This window comes from Gobio gobio, assembly GCF_949357685.1.
Source record: "Gobio gobio genome assembly, chromosome: 6".
NCBI lineage: Eukaryota > Metazoa > Chordata > Actinopteri > Cypriniformes > Gobionidae > Gobio > Gobio gobio.
This window is the reverse complement of record NC_137102.1, coordinates 19,326,936-19,345,272: the sequence shown is the minus strand read 5'-3', so window position 1 is coordinate 19,345,272 and position 18,337 is coordinate 19,326,936. Positions and strand designations below refer to the sequence as shown.

General features: G+C 36.1%; 2 protein-coding genes across 3 annotated transcripts; one reads left to right on the top strand and one right to left on the bottom strand.

The window, feature by feature from the left end:
* The first annotated feature begins 8 nt into the window (after positions 1–8).
* Positions 9–13,089, top strand: rpap2 (RNA polymerase II associated protein 2). Its single transcript, XM_079818608.1, has 12 exons — positions 9–90; positions 194–239; positions 323–437; positions 1,538–1,636; positions 1,735–1,800; positions 1,895–1,983; positions 2,851–2,886; positions 3,015–3,954; positions 5,457–5,548; positions 5,737–5,817; positions 6,619–6,687; positions 12,352–13,089. The coding sequence occupies exons 1-12, from the start codon at positions 36–38 to the stop codon at positions 12,503–12,505; spliced, it is 1,842 nt and encodes a 613-aa protein (XP_079674734.1). The 5' UTR covers positions 9–35; the 3' UTR covers positions 12,506–13,089.
* Positions 12,723–17,301, bottom strand: gfi1aa (growth factor independent 1A transcription repressor a). 2 transcript variants are annotated; one of them, XM_079818610.1, is made up of 7 exons: positions 17,214–17,301; positions 15,528–15,691; positions 15,253–15,438; positions 14,773–15,155; positions 13,992–14,129; positions 13,743–13,908; positions 12,723–13,565 (listed from the first exon to the last, which is right to left on the bottom strand). In XM_079818610.1, exons 2-7 carry the CDS (start codon positions 15,631–15,633, stop codon positions 13,387–13,389), a joined length of 1,158 nt encoding a protein of 385 aa, XP_079674736.1. In that variant the 5' UTR covers positions 15,634–15,691; positions 17,214–17,301; the 3' UTR covers positions 12,723–13,386. The 2 variants fall into 2 exon arrangements, with proteins under 2 accessions (XP_079674736.1, XP_079674737.1); XM_079818611.1 differs by having other exon boundaries at positions 17,010–17,280.
* Between the last annotated feature and the right edge of the window lie 1,036 nt (positions 17,302–18,337).

Sequence of the window (18,337 nt, the reverse complement as noted above, 5' to 3'; positions counted from 1 at the left end):
GTAGGCGGAAAAAGTTTTGTTTTGGGAAAACAAGCATGGAAGCCGGTGAAGTGACGAGAAAGATTAGCTCCTCGAAATCTAAAAAGAAAGGTTGGCGGATATATGGAGCCACACATGTAGCTACATGGAATTTGTCCTTAAAGTTTTAAGTTTTATACTTTAACAATATTTGTCCGCTTAATTTGAATTGTAGGTGGAAAGGGAGCCGAAGCGATTTCAGCAGCGGATGAGGCGAGAAGGTGTTTGTTTACTTTAGTTGAACAATATTTTTTTTAAGTATTATATAAAGTATGTTATGTTATATGAAGTGTGTGGTTTGCAGGAGGGAGGTCATTAAACAGGCGCTTCGCGAGAAGCTGGAGCTGGAGCGCAGAGCCCGGCAGGTGGTCGAGCGGCTGCTGGAGGACAGCGTGACAGAGCAGCTCCTCATAGACTGTGTAACGTACATGTTTAGTAACGTAGTAACGTACTCTATACCGAATACCGTTCACCCTAAACTGAAAATTATGTCATAATTTACTCTCCCTCATGTTGTTCCAAACCTGTATGCGTTTCTTCCTTCTGCTGAACAGGACATTTAGAAGGAAATCAGTAACCAAACAGTTGATGGTCAGCATTGAATTCCATAGTATTTTTTTCCTACCATGGAAGTCAGTGGAGACCATCAACTGTCTGGTTACTGACATTCTTCAAAATGTCTTCTTTTTGTAAGATGAATTCCTTTAAAGTGATAGTTCACCCAAAAATAAAAATGATGTCATCAATTACTCACCCTCATGTCGTTCCTAACCCGTATGCCCTTTGTTCATCTTCGGAACACAAATCAAGATATTTTTGATGAAATTCGAGAGCTCTCTGACTCCTCCATAGACAGCAATTTAATTACCACTGTCAAGGCCCAGAAAGGTAGTAAAAACATCATTAAAAATAGTCCATGTGACTGCAGTGGTTTTATGAAGTGACGAGAATACTTTTTGTGCACAAAAAACAAACAAAAATAACAACTTTATTCAAGTCAGCTCCTGCGTCAGCGTCACACGCATGCGTCGTGGTGCTCACGTGAACAGCATCGGCCAATGGTAAGCCGGCGTTCTGGCGTAGCTCTGACGTAACTCTGAAGCGCTGCACTGTATTTATTGCGTCAACAGCTTAGGAGACTGACACAGATGTGAATAAATTATTGAATAAAGTTGTTATTTTTGTTTGTTTTTTGTGCACAAAAAGTATTCTCGATGCTTCATAAAAGTACGGTTGAACTGGGAGTCACATGGACTGTTTTAACAATGTCTTTGCTACCTTTCTGGGCCTTGAAAGTGGTAATTAAATTGCTGTCTATGGAGGGGTCAGAAAGCTCTCGGATTTCATCAAAAATATCTTAATTTGTGTTCTGAAGTTGAACGAAGGTCTTGCAGTTTTGGAACGACATGAGGGTGAGTTATACTAATTAATGACAGAATTTTAATTTTAGGGTGAACTATTCCTTTATATAGTTGTGGGTTGTGATCCAAAAACAATATCCTGTCCTCTTCTGTTGCAGGCATGGTACATCACTTCTACCAATTACAAAGACACAGTGGAAGAACGGTCCATTGCCAAACTGTGTGGATATCCTGTGTGTCCAAATAAACTAACCAATGTAAGTAGAACCTTTTATTTATTTATTTGCCAAATTTTGTCGTGTTTCTTTCTGTCTGTCTAATAAGAGTTTGTTATTTTTATTAAAATACATTTCAGGTGCCCACTCAACGGTTCAAAATATCCACCAAAACGAATAGAGTCTATGATATTACAGAGCGCAAGGTAGGATTTCTGTTCATCGCTTTCCTAAAATGAAATTAGAGATGAAGCAGACCAGTTCTTCATCATTTTCTTTTGTTTGTTCTGTATTTTTCAGTGCTTTTGCAGTAATTTCTGCTACAAAGCCTCCAAATGTTTTGAGTTCCAGATATCAAAAACTCCACTTTGGCTCAGAAAGGATGAGAGGTAGTGTATCTGTCAATCCAGTTCATTATAATTAAGTAAATATTTAATTTATTAATCAAATCAAATTGTTTTATTATATAGCTAAATTCATTATTAAACATACAGTATACCATTATAAATAATTATATAATTTATTTTATATTTAATTATTTAATATTCCATTTTTAACTAATTATGGCATTTTCACTACGATTCAAGAGTTTGGGGTCTGTAAGAATAAAGTTTTTGAAAGAAGTCTCTTATGCTCACCAAGGCTGCATTTATTGATCAAAAATACAGTAAAAGTGGTAGTATTGTGAGATATTATGATTTAAAATGACACTTGTAATTTAATATATTTAAAAATTTAATTTATTCCTGTGATGTCTAAACTGAGTTTTCAGTGTCTCTTGATCCTAAGATGATTTGCTGCTCAAGAAACATTTCTGATTATCAATGTTGAAAACCGCTGTACTGCGTAATAATTTACTGAAAACTTTGATACATTCTTTGATCAATAGAAGGTTCAAAAGAACAATTTTTTTGAAATTGAAATATTTACTATGACTTCTGATCTATTTAATGTGTCCTTGCTGAATTTTTTTTTTTAAATGAAACATTTTAAATAATATTTTCGGTAACACTTTTACAGTGTCCTTGTTACATATGTTACATGTACTTACCATAGTAATAACAGTAATGTATGCATAATTACATGCACCTAACCCTATAATAAGTACATTAATTTATATTACTCAGTACTGAAATATATAATTACACTGTAACAATGACACCTTAAAATAAAGTGTAACCGTATTTTTAAATTATGTATCAATATTTAGCATTTTAGTTATAAAATAAAAAAAATTCCTTTCTTTTCCATAAAAGCCCTCCTGAGGTTAAGCTGATGAAAGAAGGAGACGGGTATGTACATGCTATTTGACTTCTAGAAATGTCATTGTTTAGTCGATGTTTTGCAGTGGAATAACATTCTGAATCAGTAGTTTATAGTTGTAAAAATTGACTGGTAATTTATTCTCACCCGTGCACAGAGGCAGCTCAGGACAGGAGATAAAGCTGGTAGACAAGCCTTTAAAAGAAGCCGACATTGAGAATCCCGTCCCAGACATTCCTGAGTCTTACAAGGACTCTCCTCCCTTCAGCCAGAGCGACAACAGCGACATTGAGCAAGACTTTGTCTCTAGTGTGGTGTCCAGACCGAGTAAACATGCACGGGTTCACTGGGGAAAACTTCCAAAGAGGGATGGAGGGAGTGAGGATGGGTCGAGTGCTGAAAAAAAGCAATGTGCACATCCTGAACCTACACAGAGAGAAAATAATGATGAAAGTGGATCTTCACAAACTCCTCAACCACAGAAGGACCCAACCGACTGTCTACCTAAACTGGATAAAACCACATCTGCAGAATCTCATATTGAAGGAACTCTGAAGCTTATGAATCAGTGTAGTCTGGAGGACACTGCAACCCAAGAGGAAACTAACCTCCCTTTACAGCCTGAGATTGGAAACTCCCTCCCTGCCACTGGTGGTCTGAACATCACTCAGGTGGGCATGAGTAAGAGAGGAGCTGCAGGCCTCAAAGGATTGTTGAAGGATCATAACAAGGCTAAAACAACTCCTACAGCCATCAATCTGTGCCTGCTAGAGCGTCTACGACAAACCTTTATGGATTGGAGAACTGAGGAAACTATGAAGTTTCTTTATGGGCCTGGATATGTTTCAGCAACAGAGTCTAAAGCACAGGAAGTGGAGGAACTGGATGAAGATGACCTGGATGAGGCTGAGGTGGAGGTGGGCTTGAAACAGGACAGTGGAAGTTCTTTCACGGCCAGAGCTCCAGCTCCTGATATTGAGACACTGCGGAAAGAGACTGAGGTGCTGGATCTGAGAGTGAGGGAGTTTTATAAAGGAGTGTGTGTTCTGCCTGAAGAGCTTGATTCGGCTGCCGTCAAAGAGACTGAAGATACACAGGTGAGAACTGAATGATTTGCCTTTCAAATTTCTCTATAAGGTCAATATTTCACTTTTTAGCTACAGTTCAAGACTTATACTTGCATGGATAATGAAATGGCCAAGTTTTAATATTCTCATTTTAGTAATTTTGTTGTGCTTTTGTCATTTTTTTATTTTTATAATTTTTTTTTAATGTTTCTAATTTTATGAAACAATGTGTCTAATGTTTCATTTTATTAGTTTTTTTGTTTTATTTTAGTTAGTAAATTTAGTACTTCAACACATTTCAGCAAGTTGCCCCATATCTAATTTAAATCTTTCACCTAATACTTCTATTTTAAGTTATTTCAGCTTTATTTCAATTAACAGTTTGTTTATTCCTCAAGTACACACATGTATAGTTCACATTTAAAGTAGTAGTTCACTTTAAAATGAAAATTACCCCATGATTTACTCACCTTCAAGCCATCCTAGGTGTTCTTCTTTCAGAAGAATACAATCAAAGAGTTATATTAAAAAAATATCCTGACGCCTCTTAGCTTTATAATGGCAGTGACAGGGTCCATTGAGTTTGAAGCTCAAAAAAGTGCGTTCATCCATTAGTACTCCATTAGTAGTACTCCACATAGCTCCAGGGGGTTAATAAAGGCCTTCTGAAGGGAATTGAAGGGTTTGTGTAAGAACAATATCCATAATTAACTTTATAAAGTAAAATATCTAGCTTCCAACAGACCACGTTCTGTATTCAACTTACGGAAAAACATAACAGGCGTGACCGTTTAACGTCAGACGTAGCACTATGCAAGCGTTTTGAACTGCGCGAGGCGTTACACTTTCTGCGTAAGTTGAAGTTGGAAGGCAGTCTGGCGGAAGCTAGATATTTTACTTTATAAAGTTTTAAATATGGATATTTTTCTTACAAAAACCCATCAATTCACTTCAGAAGGCCTTTAGTAACCCCCCGGAGCCGTGTGGAGTAAGTTTATGATGGATGGATGCACTTTTTTTGTGCTTCAAACTCAATGGACCCTGTCACTGCCATTTATAAAGCTTGGAAACATCAGGACATTTATTAATATAACTCTGATTGTGTTCATCAGAAAGAAGAATGTCATACACACCTAGGATAGCTTGAGGGTGAGAAAATCATGGGGTAATTTTCATTTTAAAGTGAACTACACCTTTAACTATGAGCATGATCCACTAATTATTATGACAACCACAAATACTTTGTGCTCTTTTTGGACAGTATATCTGTTGTTTTATTTCATGACCTAACAAAGGTTTTATGGCTTTTTTTGGTTTGTTTTTCTTTTAAAATGACACTTGATTTCAGATTTTATATCTAAAGTAATGACATTCATACATCCAAATGCATTTTCTGTTCTCTCTATGTGCATTCTGAATTCTAAACCTGCAGTTACTCTCACTGTCCTGTTGTGGGTGCTCAATTCTAGCATGAGCTTCACGACATGTTGCATTCTTGATTGACAGTCACACTTTTTCTTATGGGCCTCCAGGACAGTGCGAAGGACCCTCCTCTGCCTTTGGTTGATTCTCATGCGCAACACCTGATTCAGAAACGCATTGTGGTGGAGAAGCTCAGCCGGAGGTTAGTGTTCAGCAATGGTGGTTTGTCCCTCCAGCTGCTTTACACACAATTGAACATTGCTTTGATCACACTAATAATGTATTTGTCCTGCTTCAAATCTGTATAAAAACGGTGCCCTGCATTTCTGTCAAACATACCCTGCACATCTTGCATTTGATTTGACATAAGCTTCTTGTGTCTTTCCAAAGCTTGAGAGATGTTGTGGGACCCCTGTGTCTAACATTGAGTGATGTCATCAATAACATAAATAATCTGGTCAGAACATTCAGGTAAGTCGCATCACATGTAGAGTGAAGGCTTTGATGCGTTTTCAAACAGGTTGATATAGTGTACAATACACTTTTCAAAGATTTGGGGTTAATAATATATATATATATATTTTTACTATACATCAAAGATGCATTAAATTGATGCAACGGTGACATTTATTAAGATTTCCATTTCAAATAAATGTTGTTCTTTTATGACGTTTCCACAAAACTATTAATCAGTGCAACGGTTTTCAACATTGATAATAATATGAAATATTTCTTGAGCAGCAAATGAGCATATTAGAATAATTTATGAAGGATCATGTGACACTAAAGAACATTTTAAATAGAAAATTATTATTTTAAATGACAAGAATATTTCACAATTGTTCAAATAAATGCAGCCTTGGTGAGCATAAGAGACTTCTTTTAAAAACATAGGGTCAAATCAGTGTTTATGTCTGTCTATCACTCGGTAGACCTTTTTGACCTGAATCATGACGTTTTGAGTTTCACGGCCCATAAATTGTGATTGGCCATAGAGGTGTTGTCAACAGGAAGTAGTGTGTCACACTATGAAGATGATTTAGCATGCCTCTGAAGGGGCACTTAACCCTTGGATTGAACCTGCTTCCAGGAATTCTGTCTCTCCTGTTGAGGGCCACTAAATCTGAGCAACTTCAAAAACATGACACCCATTAAAGCAGCTTGACTTTAATATTGCACTTATTCCCCTATATTTTGCAAGTCTTTCTGACTGACATCATTACATTGTATTGCATATTAGTGCATTTTTGCTAATGTTGTCTTTTGTTCCAGGTTTACAAACACAAATATCATTCACAAAAGCCCAGAATGGATTTTAATCGCGGTGGTTCTTCTGTCAGTGTAAGTATCAACTAAATATTCAATACATTAAAACTGTATTTTAATATTTTCTGAAGTTGCTGGGTGGTTTCTGGCTCATCGTACCATCGTCCAGATTACGTCGAACCAGATTCGTGTCTTAACGTATTTGGTATCTTCAGATGTCAAACAGATCTTTAGATTGCTTAAGCTAATTATCTACTAATGCTTGGCTTTGCTCATGCATGGGAAAGTGCCACATGTGTTGGTATTTGCCATGAGAGTCCAGCACGACTGTTCCTCAACCTAAGCTAACGTGCGCTCATATAAAGGCTCAGATTATTGCAACTGCAGATAATGCTGTGGGTTTATCTGATGACTGCTGTTGATTGGGGCTTTATGGCACCTCGGTGGCCTGCTGTGCTCTGACAGTGAAAGTATGTGGTAGACGGATCAACAGCTGGAGGGCCTGGCTTTAACGAGAGCGGACGGGAACAGGACTGAGGAAATCAGGGAGCATTGTTTTCTCTTCAGGAACACACTATGCAAAGTCATAAGACGCAAGTGATTTATGTCCGTGTGAGTGCGTGTATGATTTGTGTGCATTTGTTTTTGCTCCAAGTTAATATTTGTCTACTTGATAAAGATTTGTGCTTCTATTGAGGATTTATTCTGTTTCTAATAGTGAGAGATCGCTTGACTAGAAAATAGAGCCTTGTTAAAATAGTTAAGTTCTTATATTAAGTAGTGGTAACACTTTACAATAAGTTTCCATTTAATCACACTTTAAATTAGGTGTCTATTACTGTATGTTGCATTGCAAAACAATTTTGTTGCTATTGAGGTGGATATTGTTAAGGTAAGGGTGGGTTAAAGGGTAATTATAGCCGTAATTACATGCAAGTATTTTTAAAGATGCAAGTACAATGTAAAAACATGCATGTGCATTGTATTTAAATGATTAATTTACATTGTAGTTAAAGACACGTAATATAAAGTGGGACAATTACATGTTTTAACATTAGTTAAATAGATCGATCAGGCATAACATTATGACCTAATATTTGTGGGTCCCCCTCACAAACTCAATGGAAATCAAAATATCATTGAGAGAGTAGGGCTGCACGATTAATCGAGATTGAACCGCTTTGGCTTATGTGCGATTATGAAAGCGCAAAGGCTGCGATTTTTAATGAAATAAATAAATGCCCGGCGTGTTAGTGAAGTAGTGAACTACTGTGATCCGTAGTAAACGCTGCTCCGTCTGAAAGCACTGTGCGTTTGAGTCGCTTATTATAACGTGCGTTTGAAAAAGCAACACGTGTCAAACATCTTCACAAACTAGTGATGTGAAGTGTTCATAAACCTGTTGTCCAACAAAATATGCTTAATAACATGTTTTAACTCGCTTCATATAGTCTGTCGAGTGCATAGACAGTAAAAGAAATGGACACAGCGACCCCATAGACTTCCACGGTGAAAATTGAAATCAGTTAGAAGCACTCACTTCCTGATGGCTGAGCAGTACGCGCAGCCTCAGACTGAGCTTGATGACGTAGATGTGACGTGAGCAACCAGTCTGACAGTTGTAAGCCTTCTAGTAGTTGTGCAAAGTAAAAGCTGAATCACCGAATCTTGCAGAGACAGAGAGGGTGAGCAGGAGCAACTTTTGATGAATGAAGCAGGATCTGCAACATCTCTATCGGCGTTTATGCCTCCACGTCCCCCCGATTGCCTCATAGACAGTAAAAGATTGCCTACGAGCTTCTCCTCGGGTCTATACGGTAATTTGCTCAACAACGCGACACAGTCGCGTGGTTATGACGCAATCGTTAGCCTATATTTTACAAAAACAGCTTCAACGGGGCGATAGTGTAAGATACAAGGTAATGGAGCCTTTTATACATTGTCGTGTTTGTTTATAAATAAACAATGGACAAATGGAGTCTTTAAACGCCTCAGATGTAAAGATATTCACTGTCAAAGTGAGGCCAAAATGAGTGGGAGTCAATGGAATGCTAACAGCAGGTGATGGCTTGGTTAGCACTGGCTGCCCCTATGGAGGGTACACTTTCCGGGGGCTGGATTACCCCCTTGGTCAAGTGTTTGTGGGCTAACGTGGCTTCTTATCACAGAATGAGGCAGACAATGCATTATTCTATAGTATAAAGTCTATGTCAATCAGCACTGCTTTATTATTATGAAAATACCCGAGAAGGCTTGAAGAACTCAAATACACCATATCTTCATGCAGTCGTGTTTATTGTCTTCATGTTTAATCAGTCAAAGTGTTTCTATCTTCTTTTTATTCAGCCTGGATGGGGGTATCGATATGAAGTATCGATATATCGATACTAATGTGAGCATCGAAAAGTATCGGTACTCAAATAAAAATATTGATACTAAGGTGTTTTTTTTACCAGCAATTTTGTTTATTTAAAAAGATTATTTAATGCATACAATACAAATAACCTATGTAACAGAATAGTTGTGTAGTATATAACTATTTTCCTGCTCATCTGCAAGACGTTCGGTCACTGATGACACTGTATTCAGACAGAGCAGCGTTTTTCAAAAGTATCATAAGAAACCATTGATGCTTTTGGAAACGCAGCCCAGAACAATGCTCATCAGAAGACAGAAAAAACAGATCATGTTTGAGTTATTTCACAATAAACAAATTGAAATTGTAGCCTACATGGTTTGTGCAATTACACTCTTTAAATGAAATGTTAAACGTTGATATTGATCATGTTCTATTCTGTAACTAATGTTAAAATAAATCATACACCGTCAGAATAAAAAGGTTACATTTTATGGCAGACCCTTATGAAAATGAACCATGGTTTTACTACATTGACTGTAGGTCAGCTATAGTATTTGTAGATTTCCACGGTTACCACTACAAGTAAACATATTTCAACCATGTGTAAACAAAAATATGATCTAATAAGTAGCAATTAAGGCGTATTGAAGGTTAAAATGCCTTTCAAATATAAATGTTAAGTGGGTATCTTTACCCATTTTACTCTTAGTAATTTTAATAATTGAATTAATTGAATCATTTAAAAGTTCAGTTTAGAAATATCGTATCGATATCGGTTATACTGGCCTTGAAAGTATTCAATCCCTACTTCACCATAGGGATTTCCTAAAAACAATTACTTCTCTGAAGCAAATGTGGAGTTTCTGCTCGAGGGTATGAATTAAACTTTTTGGTAAAAAAGAAAAATAATACTTCTCTCTAAATAAATGTACATGACAATCCATGTTTTTCTTAAATATACAGTTTTCATATTTCATAAAATTGATATCACAGATAAAAAGCACAGATTTTTATAATAATAATTTTACAATAAATCTTTAGACCTTTCTAATGACTTTTAGTCATAGGCTGTCTGCATATTAACAGGTAACCCAGCAGGGTTTTTTTTGTAAAATAAGTTTTCTGTAAAATATAAATATTATTATTAGCAGTAGTAGTAGTATATTATTATTAGCAGTAGTAGTAGTATATTGTTATATTTATTCTTATATACTCTATTTTTAATAATAGAGCAATACGCATTATTATTTAGCAATAATAATAATCATCATAATAATTATTATTAGTCATATTAATATATAAACATAAAATGTTATATACACACACACACACACACACACACTTTTCATTTGTAAAAAAAATATATATATAAAAAAAAAAAAAAATTGCATTTAAATCACAATTAGATATTTTCCCCAAATCGTGCAGCCCTAATAGAGAGGATCCCTGCAGACCCTCATAACTGTGTGTCAAGGTCAAAAAGTCTCTTAAAATATCAGATAATTAAACTTTTTTTTATGGCATGGCAAGGTTATTTCAGGTTGTAAAATGTCATGTGCTGTGACTCACCGGAAATCTAATTAATAATTCAGGATAGTGTTAAAGAAAACTTGTAAAACATATATTTAAAATGTGTATGTGTATTGTAAAACTTTTTATAAAATGATTAACATGTGGACACTCGCATGCATTAAAGATGTAGGAAAAACGTTTTACTTTATAGTTATAAATATGCTTTATAATAACTTTATACTTTAGCATGTATTTCAAACTAAATTCCTTTAATTTATTAATACTCTTATTTGTCATTGACTGAAAGAATATCAGGATGCTGTTTTGCAGTTCTTTTTAAAGAAATTAGATTGTTTTGGTGTGTGTGTGTGTGTGTGTGTGTGTGGTAGAAAAGGCTGCCGAATGATGTTTGTACAGTAGCAGGTGGTGTGTATGGCGTCCCTCAGCTTTATGAATGCTTGACAGTGCCACACTAACTCTGAGGAGAGTTCCGTGCTGCTCCCTGTCTGTGTCAACACAAGCCCGTATCTTATCACGGCCTGATTGCTGCGGATCCGTGATGCTGCAGGAACAGCATGGGAAACATTCCACCTGAAGAGCCAGCACACAAGCACATTTAAACCACTCACCAATCTGTCCCAAAGACATGGCTCTGATTTATTATTCACTTGCTGAAGGTTTTCAGCAGGTTAACCGAGTTTGTTCATCTAAGAAGAGATTTATTTGGTTATCCCTATGAGAAATGCTTGTGCAAAGGTGTGCTGTTCTAATAACCCCCAAAATTAATATATATATATATATATATATATATATATATATATATATATATATATATATATATATATATATATATATATATATATATATGTGTGCGTGTGTGTGTGGTGTGAACTTCACTGAATAACAATTTCACAATTAATTACACAGAATTGACAAGTAACCGTGAATGAAACCAAAGATTCACCCAAAAATCAGAATTCTGTCATTTCTCACCCTCAAGTTTTCTTTCTTCTGCTGAACACAGAAGAGGACATTTTGAAGAAAGTCAGTAACCGAACAGTTGATGGCCCCCATTGACTTAGTATTTTTTTTTCAATACAATGGAAGTCAATGGGGCCCATCAACAGTTACCAATATCTTCAAAATAACTTGTTCAGCAGAAGAAAAATTCATACAGCTATTCCCATCATGCAAGTACAGGATTAAATTGATCCGTGATTAACAATTAATTAGCCTTGTAATTAAATTAGTATTATTGATAATGCAACAAATAGGCTACATATTTAGATTGTGCCCAGAGAAGATGTACTTTATTTGTGAAAAATACTGTAATCTTCAGAACACAATGAGCTATTTTGTTATTGATGGGAAAGCTTTTATTTAAAACAGGTTGCATGTTTTATAACTTTATATCCACTAATCTCAGTGTTTTCTTTTTGGCTCATCACGTTCAGAACCTATTTGAGGCTTTCAATCTGTTTAGCAGAGGGCCTGTTTTTTTCCCTTCATGAATAATTTGGAAGCGCGCTCCTGTGCCTTATGTCAGGTGTGCCGCTGGCCTGTGGGCTTTTGTTAAGGGCAGTTCAATAATAGATAAAGCTCCAGAAACTGTAGAACAGGTTGAATCCGAGCTGTTGCACCTTTTCCTCTTTGAGAGAAACCTATGGATGGATGACTCCATAAGAGTGGCATACATGTTTAGCTGTGTTGATTTCACCATTGTTACATATTTATTACCTTTTTAAAGGTGTAGAATTTGTGTGTGTGCTCATAGTGCTCTGGATAGAAAATCTGCCATTCTCTCTAACTTTAGTTTGATTTGATTCTGTTTACATGCCAATGGTGCTAAACACTGTTTGTTTGTTCAGGTTAACAGAAGTGTCACCATTGCTGAGAGAGTCCCTGGCAAGTCCATCTTCGTTGGAGTACATCTCCTCTCTCATGAGCGAACTGAAACTGGAGGACAAAGATCTACACAACCTCGTGCTGCTCTTCAAACCCTGTGTTACTCCACAAGCATAATGTACAGCACACACATGTACAGTTTATAATAAACCGAACCTAATACAAAGATCTATGCATCCTTTTATTTTCATTAGTCAATGCTATTTTTATGTTATTTAATTGCACAAAATTGACTGATGAAGAATCAAATTCAGACAGATTATGTGTCAGAACATGAGTGTTTAAAAAAATCTGCTTCATTCTTAAAAAGAGTTTCTCAAGGATTCTTCTCTCTTGGTGAAATTTCAGTTGGATTTTGGGCCATATGGTGGGCCTAATAGCTTGATGAATTCATGCAGCTTATGTATGTCCAAAATCTTTTTAACCTTAAAATGCAGTACAATACAGTGCAAAAAATAACTACTTTAGATTAAGAATACAGTGTGCTTGGTTCATTTGTTCGTATGCGTCTGTCATAAATATTGAGTCTGTCATCCACTATATTGTTGTACAGTAATGCCATGGAAGAATTAATAAGAAGAACATTTATAAAAAAATTAAATAAAAAGTCCACTAAAGAAAAATTTTTGGAATGGAAAGTTTCCGTGGATGTTAAAGGTTCTTCTTGGACCATCAATGCCAATAAAAAACCTTTATTTTTTAAGAGTGACGTCACATTTTTATCCTAAACCTTTAAAAGGCCTACATATTTCGAAGTAAAAAACAAAATAAGATGTAATATTTTGTTTTTCCGTTTATTAAATATATTTTGCAGGAACAAAATATCACAGCTTGCTATAAAATACTTGTGAAATATCTGACATTAGCAAATGCGTTATTTTCTCAATTCATAAAACCCACACAATATTACCTTCTAATTCTACATAGTGTCACGTGCATGTGCAAACCTATGGTGCAAACAAACAGATGTAAGAAAAAAATTCATAATATTTTTTGCATTATTTTAGTCCATGCTGCGTTTCTTTGTGTCTCCTCAGATCTACTTTGCGTTGAAATCCTTTGCCACACAGATCGCATCCGAAAGGCTTGAATCCTGTGTGTTTTCTGCTGTGTGTGATGAGGTTTGAACTCTGACTGAAGGCTTTTCCACACACTTGACACTTGTGTGGCTTTTCACCTGTAAAACATATGTAGGGCTTTTTTTTAGTTTCAACAAAACTTGACTGACATGTCATGGATAAATCTTTTACCAGTCTGGTTATTCCATTGCACAAACAATAGGCTACATTTGCCAAACTATAGCGCAATGCAATTCAAGCGGTTCGGTTAATCATTTGTATCAGAATGTAGTCACCTGTATGAATGAACGTGTGTTTCTTCATATCTGATTTCTGATGGAATCGTTTGCCGCAGTATTGACAGGGATAAGGTCTGGTGTCCGAGTGGATGAGGAGGTGCGTGGACAAAGTGGACGACCTCTTGAAACTTTTGTCGCAGATTTTGCAGCTGAAGACCCTTTCCTGCCGGTAAAAAGGTGATTCGTAAGATGTCCCAGGCTTATATTCTGGCTAAATTAATAGATGTTTTGAGAATGCAAGCATACTTGTGAATGGACAGCTTTATGTTGCTCCAGGCTGACCGCGTGGCCGAACGTTTTCCCACAGATTTCGCACGCGAAGGGCCTCGTGCCACTGTGAGACCGCCGCACGTGAACTTCTAATCCATGAGGGGTCGAAAACACCTGTTTAAAAAAACAATACTGTTTAGAAGAATAAACATTTGTACAGTCGTGATTTAGTATTTTCGTGCATCTTAAAAATATGTTGGTCTAATGACGAAGGGCTGTGGTTCCCATGATATGTGATCCTTTTATTGATTTAGTTTTAAGTCTTTTTTTTTTTCAATGTTATGAATTAAACGGCTCGTAAACATATCATTGGGTACAAAATTAAATAACCCATTAAACGTGAAAGTAAAATGCAATCATGTAAGACATTTCGAACCTTTTTGGCATAAATTGTTCTTTAAAATTGAGTCAAGAACCATATGATAGAACCCGTTTGAACCTTTTTTCCCATACAAAAAAAATAGGCTAAGTTTGTTATTTCAATTAGCTATTACACTGAAACAATGGTGTAGAAACAATTTTCACTCAGAAACGGCTATTTCACAATTAAAGAAACAGCAACATGTTGAATAAAACGTGAACTTATGAAGCAGAAAAACTAGGCTATAGCCTATTTTCTCGTAAAACGTAGGCTACTTCAATAATCTTTGTTTTAGGCTATTTTTAGCTTCGAAAAATATTTTCTTTAAGGACAAACTGTTAATATTGATGTACAAGTATGGGTGAATAATAGAAATGTTGATTTAGCTTATTATACCTTAGTGCATTTTACGCATTTGTACGACCCGCTTAGTTGAAGTCGCGTGGCCATAATATCAGACTCCGAATCAATCTCTGCTACTTTAGTTGACATCTTGAAGTCTGCGTAAAAGCCTCTCCTATCCAACAGGTTAGTGTTTAGAGAGCCATAGTCCTGGTAAAATCTGTCGGGTTGCGCTGGTTCAATGAGGAGATGGGCACCCGGCCTCCTGTCCATGGCATCATACACCCCCATCGATGTCTCTGAATCCGCAGAAACGCGGTTGCAAGATTGAATGAGATGTCTGAGCTCAGATGTTGAATGGGCCCAAACATACGGACGGAAAGACAAGTCGAAAGGCTGCGAGTCGTCTGGAGAAGGCACTGAGCATTTATCCAGATCTAGAGTGAGATATGTTGCAAAAGGAAAGCGTAATGAGTATTTTGCATAGGCCCTAGCGTTTTCACAACTGTTCAATTAGTAGGGGAACATGCCAACCTGGAGAGGTTCCCGAAGACATGGGTCTCCAGAAGTCCTCATAGTCGGATGAGCGGTCACACACACTGCCCTCGCAGCTCAGCGGGGACTCTTGGGAGGAGTGATCCGCCGTGCACACCATGCTGGCTTTAGGGGAATAATTGCCCACTTCCACCGGGCTCTCTGGGATCTGCCCCATCTGACTTTCTAAACCCAACAATAATATTCACAATGCGTTATCCGTCGCTTTTTTTAATTAGCGCTTTTCATGCGTAATGATAAATTCAAAAGCCTACCTTGGCACGTGAGAAGTTTCTCAAATGGGATGCAGTTGTCGTCCAGGTAACGGGGTTGATGATAACTGTGCGCCCGTTTGCTCTTCACCAAAAATGACCTCGGCATGTTTACTCTCCGTTATCAGGATCAGGGTCACCAATCACTCACGGCTCTCCAATCGTGCCTGAAAAGTGGATTTCGGCCGGTGTGAAAAACTGCACCTGATCTTCACAGAACTCAGTGCAGCGGCAGGTCTGTCAAATCTCTATCCTGCAGCCTTTTGCAATCAAAACCTCCCAAATAAAGCAAAAGCGATTTGAAGTCGAGGCACTGCACGGCGCACTTTGTTAGGCTCCCTCTTGGCAACTTGATCTCAAAGCCTTATTTAGTAAACTGATCCTCTGTAAGTCAGCATGATACATCAACATCGCCTCACTTCCAACAGACTGCAAATGGGGCCCAGGGTATTATTGGCAATAACTAATAGGTCTTGTTTCGGTCGTTAATAACCTGATGTCGAGACTACAGAACATCAAGTTCCAAGCATAGGGAATAAACTATTAGGCTATAGTTTCAAATAGCATGAACACTGCATATTTATTTCCCTATAATGAGGAAGAAAATTAGACGAAACAATGTTTATTCGATTTGAGATTTATATAAAATCAAATAGAATTTGTGCTCTCTTTATGTCTTCAGCGAAAACGAAAATCTAACAAAAAATTGATTTCAGCATTCATGGGCAATATTTTCATGAAGCTTTGGTACATCCGAAATTAAATAACAGGATTTTATATTGTCACTGTGCTAAAGCCAAATGAAATGATAGTGGCCTATTGTCTGGAAATTATGTAGGCTATTTTTTTCTGTTCGCTATAAACTGATACACATTTGGCCTATTTTGATACCAACACTTTTCATGAAAATATTCTTCCAAGGCAGCCTTAAAGCAATGCGCAAAACAAAAGAGACAATAGAAATACCAACTGGTCTTTAGAGCTATTACTAGGCTATAATTATTATAAATAAAGACGAATTGCATTTTCACCCAAGTATAGTTTTTACAGTTAAAATAGGTCTAGCATAAACTTAGGTGTTGAATCTCACTATTTCAGAAAGCATAATGACACCGTATTATCAAATTTCGATTAAAAAAAATCAATTTCGTTTAATTTTTCTTATTTATTTAGGCCTATTTGAAGTTTCCCCCAGACCCCGGGTCTCCGGACCCCAGTTTGAAAACTCTTTCATTAGGCAACGCAATGTCCTGCCAGCCGTTGCGATCACATTTTAACAGCATTGATAGGCCTCGTAGATTTTGTATCAACTGACCGGACACAGCTTCGTTAATGCTGAACCAAAGGTCCAGTAGACAGATCAGATGTTTGAGTGAATGTGTTGTGCGCACACATCTACAGTAGCACTATATGATCTGGACGTTTTTCCGTAAAGTTACAATGGCCTAGAATAGTGCAGAAGTTAAAAGATTTCTTCAAGCTTACCTTGGCCAGTGCGTCAAGATAACGGAAACTTTATCCAAAGCGAATCATTTAAAAGTTATGGCACCTGACTTCTATTCGAATCAAAATGCAATTAGAAAACGAATAAGAGCTCGAACATTGAAGCAGCCGTCATCGTTAAGGTGTGCAGCAGCACGCTGTTAGTCTGAACCCCATTGATCCCCATTGAGTCAGGACAGGACTCACCTGTTGCGCTGCGCTTCTGTGCTCCGCTGGAGATGTGAGTGCTGCGCGCGACCTGCCTCTGTCTCCAGCTACAGCAGCGCAAACACGCGCCTTAAATACACATGCTAACTTCCTGAACGCGACCGTGTTTGATCATGTCCCACAGTCACAAATATTTCACCCAATTTTGCTAGTGCCCACAGCTACCTAACCTCATGCATGTTAAGCTCAATTGTGAAGTAAATGATAACTCTGCCTATAAACTGCATGTTATGATGTAGTCTGATAGACGCCCATAGTGATCTAAATCACATTAGGATTTTTGGCTTGTCTGTGTGGGACGATTTTATATTTGTCCCAGGTGTGGTTTTCTGCAATTACTCTTCCAGGAATAACATCCCAGCCAACGCTGGGTGTTATTGTATGTTCAAAAATACATTTAAAATAAAAAAACTTGCAATCCGTACTTACAATGACTTTTTCATTTGACATTTAATTTTGAAGTAAAATATTGTCTAATATTTTTGAGGCATAAACATGCATAAACACACACACATATATATATATTATATATATATATATATATATATATATATATATATATGCAATATAATTATTTATAAAAGAATAATAAAATGTAATAATATTAAGTAAAAAAGTAATATTAATTACAATATAATCATTTTATTATTTTTTATAATAAGTTTTAATTAATTGTTTTGACTTTTTAATTTTACATTTAATTTTGAATTACATTTTCTATATATATTTTCTATATTTTGAGGCATAAAGATGCAGCTATATATAGGCCTATATATGATCATTACAATAATAAAAAGTAATATCAATTATAATATAATCTTTTTTCAATACTTCTTTTATTATAATTTATATATTTTTTATACATTTTTTTACTTTTAATTTGACATTTATTTTTTAATTACATTTTTTTAAATATATTTTTGAGGCATAGGTTGGGGTTAGGAGATTGTATATATAATATATATATATATATATATATATATATATATATATATATATATATATATATATATATATATATATATATATATATATATATATATATATATATAATAGCAACATCATCATTTATAAAATAACAATAGAATAATATATATAATATA